Source organism: Calonectris borealis, chromosome 5, assembly GCF_964195595.1.
Source record: "Calonectris borealis chromosome 5, bCalBor7.hap1.2, whole genome shotgun sequence".
NCBI classification, from domain to species: Eukaryota; Metazoa; Chordata; class Aves; order Procellariiformes; family Procellariidae; genus Calonectris; species Calonectris borealis.
Window position 1 is genome coordinate 26,615,730 of NC_134316.1, and position 12,373 is coordinate 26,628,102.

The following is a 12,373-nucleotide window of genomic DNA, read 5'->3' on the forward strand; positions in this document are numbered from 1 at the left end:
CGGAGCTGTGCTGCGTGGGGAGCCCTTTAGGCCTTGCTGCCTTTTTTACCACAAGAGGGTGTGGATGCATTGGTTGAGGAGATGAAGTCAGCTGCAGGAAGGCAGACAGGCCTGACAGTGCTGCTTTTGTGTATCCAGGAGCTGGAGAACGCTGAATTCATCCCCATGCCTGACAGCCCCTTTCCTCTGAGCATGGCATCTTCAGAGCCCGAGAAGGAGACTCTCCCTTACCAGAAACTTCAAGGACTCAAAGTGGCCTCTGAGGAACCTGTGGGATTGAACAAGCCCAATACAGACCCCTGGGTAATGTTACCCAAGTGAATACTCGGCCAAAAGCTCTTGGGGACCATAAATGGCAATGTTTGAATTATGGGGAGAACTGAGAAAAGGGTGTTGGATTGGCCTAATTCATCTGGAGGAGGAAAAGAGGGCTGTTGATAATCAGAGATGATGCTGCAAAGAGAACAATTAACAGGAATCTAGAACATAAAGCTGGGGCTTGGTCAGACTGAAAATAATGAGATCAGTTCTGTGGAAAAACGCTGTTAATGCAATTGGGAAAAAAAAGAGAAGCCTAGGGCCCAGAAGCCTAGCAGAAGATAGAAATTTAGAAAGCAGAATTGCTGTGAGATAGGAAGAAGAACTGATGTAGGAAATCACTGGGAGATTACAACCTGTGAGACTACCTTGTTCCAGGAGTTCTCTGTCCCAAGAGGAGGCACATACCCCAGGCTTAGGGAAAGGGGGGTAAACCAGATGGATTTTGGTGATAGGAGGACAGGAGCAGCTTTCCCAGAAAAAAGGAAGAAGTTAGTGGCTTTGAACTGAACACGTAATGGCTACTAGCTTGCTGACCTTGCCTGCTAGAAGTTTGGGAGGTTGGGAAACGAGCCGGCATGATGCTTTCTGTGCATGGTTTCTTCTTGTGGCATACACAACTCCTGGCCTTGCACTCAAACCTGGCCTGACTTCCCTCCTTTTCTCTGCAGCCTGCTTGCCTGAGTCCAACCTTGCCGTGCGGTGAAGGGAAAGCTGCGTCTCCTGTTGCGGGCTGCATGTGCAGTGCTCTGCAAGTGGAGGTGACGCACCTCCGAGGCCTGGTTTTACAGTGTCTGGATGATCAGAAGAAGCTGCAGCAGGAAACTGTTCGTCTGAGTGCCCAACTCCAGCGGTTCTGCAGGGGGACGGAGGGAATGCAGCAGGTGAGGACCCGTCACCTGGGTGCACATCCATGCTCAGGGCTCACTACGCTGATTCTGGCTCCTGCGTAGATTGTGGAGGCTGCACAGAAAGAAGCAGCTCTTAACAGACGTCTCTCTTCGAGCAGAATGGGGGGACTGAGCATGGTGGCTGTCTCTTTTTGAGCTGTTGATGCAGGCTCTGGTAGTAGCAACAGGAATGAAGCCAAGACGACAGTTTCCTGTGAGGACAGCCCAGTCCTTGAGGGAGCTGGGATTCCCCTTTATTTCTCCTGGTGAGAAGGGATGGGCAGTAAGATGTCGCGGAGAGTCCCAAATGGCTGTGGAGAATAGGAACTGTGCCTTGTGTGGCTCCTAGCGTATTTGCAGCTAGTCCTAGAGCTGTTTGGATAACTGCTGTGTGTTTTGGCAGGTGGAGGTTCATTCCAAAGGAACACAGACAGCCAAAGAGGAGATGGAAGTGGATCCGAAACCTGACTTGGATTCAGATTCCTGGTGTCTCCTGGGAACGGACTCGTGCCGCTCCAGCCTCTAGTCTCCTGAGCCCACTGGGATCCATCTAACTTCACAGCACACTAACCGAATGCAGAGAGCGGCTTTCCTGGCTTCAGGTCACTCGCAGACAAGGAGCGAGGCCGGAGGCTCCAGAGCAGCACCCATGTACGTTTGATATGAACTAGGAGTGAGTCTGAGAGGGGAAGGGCCCCTGAGCTCTAGGCCAGCTCAGTGATTGAAGCAGCAGCAGCTCCTCTTTGTACCTTATCTGTCAATTCTGCACGTGAGGCAGAACGGCCCCATTATGGCGATGGCTCCAGTAGCGGCTTCTGGCCCTTTCATTGTTTCACTGCTTCTTGGGAGCTGCCTTTGGGACCCCAGTATTCATCACTGCGTCTCTAGATGAGAGGAGGAGTCATGTTTTGTACTGAAGCTGGCTGAACCCTAAGACTCGCCACCTTCACTTCAGAGGGGTGAAGGACTAGGATCCTCTCCCTACCACATGGTAAGGCCCAGCCGGTGAGGCTCTGCTCAGGGGCAGAGGGAGCAGAGAATGTCTCATCCTGGAGGCAGTGGAGGTCTTCCTGTTAGGGAGATAATGGTAGACAGCCTGTCCCTGGCCTCGAGGCACAGCTTCTGGCCATATGGCTGTGTCCAGTGGCCTGTATAGACAGAGTTTAAAGGCTTTATTCTGGGTGCCTAGAGCTTTCCAACTTCCAGGCAATGCACCGAAATGAGTGAATCAGGTGTTGTTTCCAATAGCAGTAGTGGGGACTGTCTGAGATGGGATCTCTGGTTCTCAGTTTCAGAGCACCTGCTTCCCAACCAGATGACAAGCATCTGGGCCTCAGATGAAGTCACCCATTTCTTGCTCCAGCTGTTCAATTGGTTTGAGTGCCAGAGCTTCTGGTTTCTTGGCATAGGCCCGTAGCTGCTCCCTGCTTGGCTTCTGTTCTGCTCAGCCCCTGGTGCCCACACTGTGTGTGGGTGTGGGAAGAATCAGTGTTTTTCCACTCAGTGTTTTGATGAAGCTGGAACGCAGTTTCCTACCCAGAATAGGTCATTAATGCCGTGGTCACAGGATGCAGCCTTCCCCAATGACCATGAATGATCAAGTCTCTGTCTGGAATTCACCTTTCTTCTAGAAGCAAGAAGCTTTCCCAAGAAAATTGGAGATGGGAAGAGGCATGGTCTGATGCTCAAGATTTCCTCATTTCCTGTGAGGTTAATTTTATTCCCCTTAAATTTATTAGCAAACTGACTTTGAACTAAGCTTTTGGGATTGGTAGGATCCCTGGGAGCAGCTAGCGTCCCCTGCCTTACATGAAGCCTCTAAGGAGTCCTGAGTCCATCTCACCTTTGCTGTGAGAGCGGGGTTGTGATTTCATTAGGCTTAAACTGTCCCCATCAATGGCATGTCACTAGAATTGCCTTAGGTCTATTGGAGTTGGATATCCTGTCACCTCTCCTAGACTTCTTTTGAGAGACTGTTCCAGGGGAGCCAGCGTTCCCCATTTGTCTCTAGAGGTGGATGCCAAACCATTCTGCTTGTAACTTATGCTCCTTAAATACTTCTTTGGTGCCTATTGCTAGTATCTTGGAGCTGAATTAAGTGCAGTCTCTCCAGTGCAGTGTCCAGGGCAAAGATCGTACCGGTCTGCCCGTCCATCGTTACCGATGGAAGGTTAGGAGGACAGCCCTCCTGGGAGGTGATGACCGTCAGGCACCCTGGCATGGCCACGTCGCTTGGTTGCCCTTGTGACTCTGCTCTCCTTTCCCCCATGTGCGTTGGAGCCAGTTCTCAGGTTAGGGTCCCGGCTTGAGAGTTGTTGTTGCGGTTGGAAATAAGATTGAGTTGGTCACGTTGCGGCAGTGCCTTTGAGGAGTGAAGAGTTGAGCCGGAGCCATGTCCAATAAGCAAGCACCAAGCTGATGGGAGTCGCTCTCCTGCAGTGCACTGCTATCCTCATTTCTCAATGCTCTGCAGTTGGGAAGCTAGGTGCACAGACTGGATTCCCCTTGGATCTAGTGGAGGATTAGGGTCCCTGACAGAGGATGCCCTGTGCTCTGCAATCTCATATGTGCCTTAGAGGATTCACGCTATCCAGGTTGTGCCTGTTACAGACCACAGATTTCACACCAGCCAGCTATGCAACCAAAAACGCAGTTTGAAGCCAGCACCTTCGTCTTGGGCTGAAAACGGAAGGGCAAGTGGGCAGAAGTGCCTTTGAGCAGTTTCAAACCCTTTTTACTTCTCCCCTTCTTGCAGTGCTAGCTCTGTATGTGTCAGTCTCCTGCTAGTATTGCTACTGAGTTGTTATAGTGGAACACAACTTATGCCTGCTCTGACACTCTGGCTGAAAACTAGTTTGTCATTGTCTTTTTTTGAAAGGTTAAAGGGTGTAGTGGTTTGGAGTTTCTGTTTAAATAAATGTTTAAACTCATTCTCCTGTGTTCGGAGTCTTCCGCCCCCCCCCCCCCCCCCCCCCCGCCAAGAGTGGAAGGGGAAATATAGATATAGTCAGCTGGCTTCATGGCATTCTGTTGTTTGATTATTTTTTTTGCTTATAGAAAGAGGGCCAAGGGGCTTGCAGGTTCTTTGCTATGGGAAAAAAAATGTCAGGTTCTGTGTCCTTTCATTAAAAAACCCAAACAAACAACAAAACAACTCTTTTCTCTTGCTGCTGCATCTCCTCCTAGTGACGTCAGGGAGCTTTTGTGTGTGTGTTTATTTCAACAGTGTGAGTGCCAAGTGGGAAATGAGTAACGGGAAGAGAGAGGCTCAAAGGGAAGAAGTACCTGTTTCTCTCAGAACAGCTTCTACTGAGCGTTAAAGCCTACAGAGGCGAGAATCTGCCTGACACCTGCTCGGCCAACTGTTCCTGCACACTGTACTTAATACCTGTCACTTCTAACTTCTTAGTAAATTGTGAAATGTCTTGAGAGGGAGAGCTGGTTTAAAGACGTAAAATTCACCAGAGATTTGGATACTGAAAATGCAGCCTGTCTCTGAGAGGGGGATTGTACTGCAGTAGCAGAAGAGGAAGCTGAGCTGGCGTCAATAACGTAGCCTGAGTAGTGCCAGGGCAACACTAACCATGATAGCAAAGAAGCAGGGTAGATCTCTATGCTGAGCCTGATATTTTGGCTAAACTGTTACTAAGTTTTAAACCAGTTACCGGAGACTTTCTGGACACTGCTGTCTGTCTTGACCTGAAAAGTAGCTCAGCGAAGAGGGGTGAACTGCCCATGGTTAACTCCAAAACAAAGTTAACAAATGAAGCCTGGTGGTTTAATATCAAAAACTTTTGTTTAATCTACATTTTCAATCTCAGCGTTAGCCATTTGCCTGTCACTTAAGAGAAGTCCCCAACAGATGGATTTATTTTACAGTATCAAAAGCTCTTCTGTGTGTCACTGACTTTCTAAACTACTCTTTGTTTAATTTAGTTACACCTTTCATGAATTCAAGGAGGCTGGCATAAAGTTTCCAGTTTACCCTTTTCCTACCTCTTGTCACCTCTTGCTAATCCTGTATTTTGAAGCTCTGAAGTTAGAGCATTGGTCTTACTTCTCTGATCAATTTGGATATAGCAAATTATTTTCCCTTGTTTCAAGTCTGTGTCTTCTCTCCTCTCTAGGTTTGTACTCTCTTACACCCAGCTGGCGCAGTGCAGCACTGACCCTTTCTGGGACCTTCGTGCTTTTCTAAGGTGTGCCAAGGATTGAGATTTCTGCCCACCTGCCTGTAGGGCAGGAGCTCTCCAACTTCTTTCGGGAGTCTGGTCCACCCATTGAAGGCTGGAGTGTTTCTTCATATTCAGCTTCTGACTAGTCCAGTTTAATCTAGTCGCTTTTTATCTTTTTCTAGGTTCCCATGAGCTGCTGCTACATTACTGAAGGACTTGCAAAAGGAGCTGCTGGAATTTTTTTTTTCCTTGTTTGCTTCCTGTTGCAGCTTTCTCATGCAAAGTAGTCATTCTTACTTTGAGAGCATAAACCACTCAAAACAACTTTTACACCACAGAAAACTAGTCTAATATATAAAAAATCAGAATCTGGAAAAATAACTGACTTAGAAATGTGCAGGAACTGTCACCAGTTATAAGCAGATGATTCTCTAAAAGGGTCTGGAGAACACCTGTTTCCCCCAAAAGACCCTTTAACAGTGTGTGACAAAGACCTTTAGCATGAGGCCGAAATCACCGAGAACTACCTTACATCTCGAGAAGAAAGCAGAAGGGGTATATTTTTGTTGTAATTCCCCACCATTGCAGCAACTAAGATGAAAATAAGCAGATGACTCAAGGAAGGGTGCAAGCCCTGTGTTGTAGAGGTCCCTAGCAATTTGGCCTGCAGGAAAACTCCAGTTATTTATATTAAATCTAATTGTTGATTTAACTCTGAACATACAAGTGAAACAGCTAACAGGTTTTCTGATGTGAAGTTCCTCAGTGTACTGTCTGGGGGCAGGGGGTGTTTGGCTTTTTTTAACTGTAGCAGTTCCTAAACAAACTGGATGGAAATCAAAAAATAAAAATAATCAGAAGTCAAGTTAGGAATTGAGGGAAGGTGGCCGTGGGAAGGAAGTTCCTTCTCAGCTCCTGAAAGTGATACACTGAGACACAGAACTGTCACTGATCTGTTTTTCACACTTTATACAAGAAGCCTGGAGATAGGAACAAACGCTCTGTATCACGATTCTTAATTTCTAACTCCTGCCATATGCTCCCTTCCCTGATCTTCTCCATGTCCATCTTGAAACAATGTAGGTTACTTGCCTGTGCTAATCTATTTGGAAGGTTTTTCCGTGACCTCACTCCTCTCCTGGTTAGAAACCTAATTTCCAGTCTGAGCTTATTCATGAACTATTTTTGATCTTGTGTGGCATTATTCTTTAATTAAGTATTTCTTCTTCCGCCCTTTCCCAATTCTGAGTCCCAGCTATTGTACGTGGTAAGTAACGCGTTGGGATGGTTGTTCTGTTGCCTCAAGGGCCTGGCCCGTTCAGAGTATCTCTGCTGTTCTACGCATGTGAATTGACATACGGACTCAAACAGTAAGTGTCTGCTATTGCTAGCTTTTCTAACCCCCTGAATTTCTGATCCTGAGCTGCTTGTGTTGAGGAAGCATTTAATAATACTCCTCCCAGTTCTCCTTTTCTAATTCAAACAATGTCACGCTGGATATCTAATGGTAATGTTGCAGACCTTCAGCTGGTAAGACGTAGCCCCAGCATTGTCACCAGCATTCTAGAAAAGCATCTAAATAAACTCTTTGGCTGCTGCAGAACAAGTGTGGAATAAACCTATCTACGCAGCTTTCATTATTCAACTGAACAGTGCTACAACAAATAGGACAGAGCACGAGCCATGACCAAGCAGCAACTCTGGATCCTGTCATCTAGCGCAGATACCAAGGATGGAAGAAGATACCAGTCTGTGTGCTGTAAAAAAGTTAATTGCTTACATAGCCTCCTCTCCTCTCTCCGACTTTTCCAAGTGCCTTGTCTAAATGCTAAATAGTTTTGAAGAATGTAGAGTCCTTTCTATGGCAAAAAAAAGAGGAAACCCTTACATCCCAATCTTTTGTAGGTAGCTACAATAAGAATGCGACGCCAGCCAGAACCACTGTCACTGTTAGCATGTTCAGCGTGAGCCTCTGCACCTACAGAGCAGTAGAGCAAACAAAAGGCAGATGCTGTGTTTGGCCCAGCTCTTCTTCTCGTGAACAGCAGTACTCTATGCTTTTGGAGAAGGAAAAAAACTGAGTCTGCAGCCACTGTTGAGCTAAAGGAGAACAGCTCTCTTCACATCAGACACAACTAGTTAAAAAAAAAAAAAAAAGGCCCAAGCCTCCCTAACCTACAGGCAAAATATGATTCTGAAGAACAGCCCCTTTCTGATGGCTGGTTTGCTCCTCGCTGCTGTCCCACTGTAGCAACAGCCTTTCTTCCCTGCTCAGCTGAACAGGGACAGCCTTACACCTATGCTGCGACTCCATGTTGACCTCACTGGATGGGAGAAGCGGCCCCCAGAGGGGCATCCTGCGTGGAGAAACCCCAGGCACAGGTCAAAGTACACAAGTTCTAGTTTTCTGCTTGTATGTCCTGAGCTGATCACTTGCTGTACAAACAGGTTCAACGCTCACAGCCAGCGTTGAGACTAGGGAAAGCGCAAGTGTCTGTGGCTGGAAACTTGGCAGAAAACAGGCAGGGAATGACAGCAGCAGGTACAGTTGGACACCGCCTCAGCAGCGCCTCCTCTGCGGGGGGGGTGGGGGCCTATTCTTGATGGTTTTGCATTTGGGAATATGTCTCTCAGCTGCTTGGGGAGCAAATCGGCGTCTGCAGTAGGGGCAGGCAACGTAGTCTGGGTTTTCGATGGGAGGCAACAGGGGTAGGTCAGACACCTTCCCTCCCTTGGAGAGGACTTGCTGCACCTGGCGGGCCTGGCGCAGGGTCTGGATTAAAACCTCGTGCTTCTGTCTCCAGTTGTTCCTTCTGGGTGGCTTATTCTGCAGAAGGGAAAGGCAGTCAGAGCTACTGGCACCACTGTCAGCCTCCATCCTCAATCTTACGCTCAGGGTCCAACTCAGGTCACCCGTCCCTGGGTATTCCCTGTTGATGTAAAACCCTCCCTGAGAAGCTGAGCCCCACAGCAGGGATCAAAAAGACCAGCACCAAGGAGGATTTGAAGGAAATACTGATGGAGACATCAATACTTAGAAAGAGTTTGAGAATAACCAGAAAAGCAAGCAGTAGGGCCAAGGAACTAGAGAGGGTTGCTATAGCTGCTTTGCAGGAACAAAGCTGCATGTTTCTACTGCCTTCGTTTTAATAGCCTGTGTTATTGCCTGGATTTTCACTCAGTTCCCTGCAGCCCCTAATGTCACAGAGCTTTACTGCTGCAGACCCAGTCTGCATCCTGAGCATCCTGACTACAGCAAGGAGTGAGCTTTCTCCAGGAGTACACCCTTGACACATTACAAAGACTAATCAGTTAGGACCCCTGCCCCCCTCCCCCATCTATTAGATTTTAAATTGATCTATTCATCCATTTGGCAAGAACCTTTCGGAGGCAGTAGCTGGGTTGTATCCCTTAGCCCTGTGTACACACAAAGGCACTCGCATCTCAGTCAGAATTAGATGTCGAGGTGGAAGGAATGTGAGTAGATGCGGATTGAGGGAGGCAAAGGGGCTGCACATTACCTGAGGCCTCTCTGAGCTCTTCCACTGCTGATACTGTTCCAGTTCTGTGCCCCTAGCTCTCGCCCTGCTGGAGTCAAACACTTTCCTCTTGGAGCCTTGGCTCTTGCTGCAGATGCTCGTGTGCTTCTCAAGCCTGGTGCAGAGAAACTTACGTCCACAGAAGCTGCACTGTCCAAGCCCCCCCTGCTCCACAGCACTGGCATCCTGCATGTACAGCACCTCTGCAGACGGGTGGTTACCAGAATCTCGGTCTGAGAGGGCAGAGGGAGAAGGGCTATGTTTTAGGGCCAGCTCTGAACAAGAGGCTAAATGCTCCATGGGTATGCGGTCTCGAATTTTGCTGTTGCTGGCCACCAGCCGCTCCTTCTTGAGTTTCCCCATAGCCAGCTCTTGGGGGTGGAGCGTGGTGCCAGGCTTGGGGATAGTGGCCTCTGCAGACTGCGCCCCACCGAAGATCCCGCCACCGTCACCTGGCCTGACTGCAACTCTGAAACTTTTCTCTTCAAAGTGCCTTGCGGCCTTTCGCTCATGGGTCCTCTCCGCTTCTCTGTCTCTTCTCTCCTCTGCCTCAACAAGCTCCTTCTCTCTTTGAATCCTCCTAAGCTCCTCCTTTGTTCTCCTCAGCTTCTCTCTGAGGAGGGCCTCTTTCTTTCTAATTTCCTCTTCCAGGTTCCGACCATCTGCCTCCAACTTTAGGATGTAGGCCAGCTCTCTCCTGTATAGATGGGAGGCTGACTGTTTAGGCTCTGCTGTCCAAGGAGAAAGCACTGCAGCTAGCTGAGACCTCCCTCCTGGAGGCTTCCCTTTGCTCACTGAGCTAGGCCGACTATTTGGAGCTTCCTCCATGTATGGGGAACTTCCAAGCTGTGCCATGTTGACCACCGGAACACTCACACCCTTGTGGTAAAAAATTGGTTTCAGGGGATATGCACGGTCCACTCCTTCTTTTCGTCTGGCTACTGATTTAGCTGGCAGAGTCTTGGTCTGGCTGGTGAGATACTTGCTCTGCAGTCCAGCTGAACAGAAGCCTTCGTGCCTGGAGCTGTGTTGACTGCTTTCTGCAGAAAGAGAATACGAATAGCTTCGGCTCTTTCGGGCACAGAGATCCTTTAAACTTTCCTCTTTGTCAGGTATGAGTTCATGCTGAAAGTTGTTCTTCTGGTGTTCCAGCTGGGAACTGGGAACAAGCTTAGTAGCTGCCACCACAGAATCCACCGGTGGAAACAAAGCCATTCAGTGCCTGAGAAAGAGCCTGAGGTTAGAAGCAAAGTCATTACAGACTATCTTATCCAAAACTGGACAAATTGTCTCCTAACAGTCTACACCTGGAGGCTACAATGAGCAGCTATAATGAATATTAGCAAAGGTTTTGTAACTTTTCTGGGTTCTGTAAACCTTTACATTCCTTCCACCTAGGGAGCTCCCATGCTGCCTCTTCCAGTTCCAATCATTTATGCAGCCAGAAGTAAGATATGCTTTTATTTCGCTTTCTGTCTGAGCCCTGTCTTATCATGGTAGCAGCAGAAATATGCGGTACTGCCAGAGAAATTGTTATACTCCCCCAGGGTGTTTCCCGTAACGTGTCCCTTCAGTTTTGGCACTGCAGATCCAGCAGTGTGGCACACAGGTCTGACACGCAGGCGTCCGGTAAAGCTCAGCACAATCTTCCCCCGAAGTGTGTCAGGTCCCCAGGCCGCAGGCCGGCCCCGCGGGCGGCGGCGCGGGGCGAGGGGGGTTACGAGCGCGGTTACCTGCGGGGCTGCGGCCGGCGCTCCGACCGGCCTTCTCGGCAAGCTGCCTCGCCTCCCGTTTCGCTCATCGGTCTCCCATCGCCGAGAGACCTGACACCTCCTCCCCGCCCCCCGCCCGCCCCGGAGCAGCGCGGAGCTCTGCCCGCCGCCCCGCGCCCGCCGCCGCCCCAGGCGCCGTGTTGATGGCTGTTGCCTGGAGACGGGCACGCGAATGCCAGTTCCTGCGCCGCTCTGCGCCGGTGAGCGGCCTCTCGATGGTTTCTTCGCAACGCTCCAGTTCCACTCCGCTCTCTGGAGGACCCCACCTCTATGGCCAGGTAGCGGTGATTAGCCGGCGGGCGAGTCAATATGCATTATTCATAAGGCGGTTAATGAGGGACCAACCCCTCCCCGGCCGCTCGCGGGTCCTGTCTCTTCATTGGCCTAGGGGCGGGCGAGGCCACGCCCCCAGCGCGAGCCGTGCCGCGCAGGCGCAGCGGGGTGTGCGGCGGCGGCAGGAGAAGGCGGGCGGCGGCGCCATGGCGGAGGGCGAGGGCCTGGTCTCCGTGGATTATGAGGTGTTCGGCAAGGTGCAGGGCGTTTTCTTCCGCAAGTACACCCAGGTGCGGGGCGGGGCGGGGCGGGGCCCTTCCTGAGAGGCGGGCGGACTGCCTGCTGGGGTGCGCGGTGCCCTCTGTCAGCGCTGCCGGGGCTGCGGCGGCTCCTCGGTGGGGCTGAGCCACGGACGGGCTGGATCACGGCCCCGGCCCCGGCCCGGGCTCCGGTCGCTTCCGAATGGGGGCTGCCGTCTCTCAGGGCTGCTGGCGTTACGTAAGCACGACTGAAAAGCGCGTGCCAGCCCCGGTTCTTCATGTGGAAGAACATAATGAGCAGTTGGGTGAATCCCCTGCTGCTCTCCTGCTGCCTGAGCCATAGGAGCTTCCTTGGAGGTCTGTGTCTTACCTATAAAATTGACTCCTGTATGTGAATGTCAATCTGTAGCTCTCTTACAGTTGGGATTAATTAGTTTTGCTCTGCATTGATTTCTCAGGGGGAGGCTAAGAGGCTAGGACTCGTTGGTTGGGTCCAAAATACTAGCCACGGCACCGTGCAAGGACAAATTCAGGGTCCAACTGCCAGAGTTCGGGAGCTGCAGGAGTGGCTCAGGAAGATAGGAAGTCCCCAGTCCCGCATCAGCCGAGCCGAGTTCAGCAATGAGAAGAAGATCACGGCGCTGGAGCACAAGGACTTCCAGATTTTGAAATAGCTTTGTCCGGGAAGAAGCTGGAGCATGAGCCGCCCTCACAGAACGTTTCCCCTCTTCCCTGTTTGTTCAGTCAGCCAATATTCAGCTCTAGAGAACTTTATTTTATTACATTTCTAATTTATTGGTTTGTTGTACTGCTAGTCTAACTCTCAGCCTTTCCCAAATTTTGGCGGGTAGAGGAAGAGCTGTGCTATCTTTATTAAAGGGGCTGTTTAGGGACACAGCATCTTCGTTTCTGAACGTATGTGCAGAATGGGCTTTGGGTAGTTGTACATGAGTAAATTTGTAATTTCTATCGTGTTGCACTCACCTGAAAGAAATAGATACTAAGTATTGTTAAAACCATTATTTCTGTGCTCTAAATGCCTCAGAAACAATTTATTTTGTTCCAGAACTTTATTTTTTGTGTAGAATAAAATTGCTTGGAGCTTCTTGTGTGGAATGGAGGTGTCATGGGGGGGGTTGAGTGGAT

The 12,373-nt window shown here is 49.9% G+C and overlaps 3 protein-coding genes across 8 annotated transcripts in view; 2 read left to right on the forward strand and 1 right to left on the reverse strand.

Annotated features, from left to right (window-relative positions):
• NEK9 (NIMA related kinase 9) overlaps positions 1-4,139 on the forward strand; it is a 31,691-nt gene extending 27,552 nt beyond the window's left edge. For all 5 annotated transcript variants that reach the window (XM_075151510.1, XM_075151506.1, XM_075151508.1 and 2 more), the window contains 3 exons: positions 139-303; positions 990-1,202; positions 1,612-4,139. In XM_075151510.1, the coding sequence (XP_075007611.1) occupies positions 139-303; positions 990-1,202; positions 1,612-1,734 (501 nt within the window). In that variant the 3' untranslated portion in view covers positions 1,735-4,139. The remainder of the gene's footprint in view (positions 1-138; positions 304-989; positions 1,203-1,611) is intronic.
• A 3,406-nt stretch (positions 4,140-7,545) lies between these two features.
• On the reverse strand, positions 7,546-11,018 carry ZC2HC1C (zinc finger C2HC-type containing 1C). 2 transcript variants are annotated; one of them, XM_075151511.1, is made up of 3 exons: positions 10,656-11,018; positions 8,905-10,144; positions 7,546-8,210 (listed from the first exon to the last, which is right to left on the reverse strand). In XM_075151511.1, exons 2-3 carry the CDS (start codon positions 10,135-10,137, stop codon positions 7,944-7,946), a joined length of 1,500 nt encoding a protein of 499 aa, XP_075007612.1. In that variant the 5' UTR covers positions 10,138-10,144; positions 10,656-11,018; the 3' UTR covers positions 7,546-7,943. The 2 variants fall into 2 exon arrangements, with proteins under 2 accessions (XP_075007612.1, XP_075007613.1); XM_075151512.1 differs by lacking the exon at positions 7,546-8,210 and adding an exon at positions 8,245-8,313 and having other exon boundaries at positions 8,905-11,018.
• Positions 11,019-11,114: 96 nt separating this feature from the next.
• On the forward strand, positions 11,115-12,333 carry ACYP1 (acylphosphatase 1). The gene is made up of 2 exons (XM_075151530.1): positions 11,115-11,257; positions 11,686-12,333. The coding sequence occupies exons 1-2, from the start codon at positions 11,174-11,176 to the stop codon at positions 11,899-11,901; spliced, it is 300 nt and encodes a 99-aa protein (XP_075007631.1). The 5' UTR covers positions 11,115-11,173; the 3' UTR covers positions 11,902-12,333.
• The last annotated feature ends 40 nt before the right edge of the window (positions 12,334-12,373 follow it).

Excerpts from the sequence above, each read along its gene's own strand:
- ZC2HC1C (XM_075151511.1), bottom strand. The coding sequence starts at position 10,137 with ATGGCTTTGTTTCCACCGGTGGATTCTGTGGTGGCAGCTACTAAGCTT. Across the intron at positions 8,211-8,904 it reads AGAGCTCAGAGAGGCCTCAG|AATAAGCCACCCAGAAGGAA; the intron begins GTAATGTGCAGC and ends TCCCTTCTGCAG.
- ACYP1 (XM_075151530.1), top strand. The coding sequence starts at position 11,174 with ATGGCGGAGGGCGAGGGCCTGGTCTCCGTGGATTATGAGGTGTTCGGC. Across the intron at positions 11,258-11,685 it reads TCTTCCGCAAGTACACCCAG|GGGGAGGCTAAGAGGCTAGG; the intron begins GTGCGGGGCGGG and ends TTGATTTCTCAG.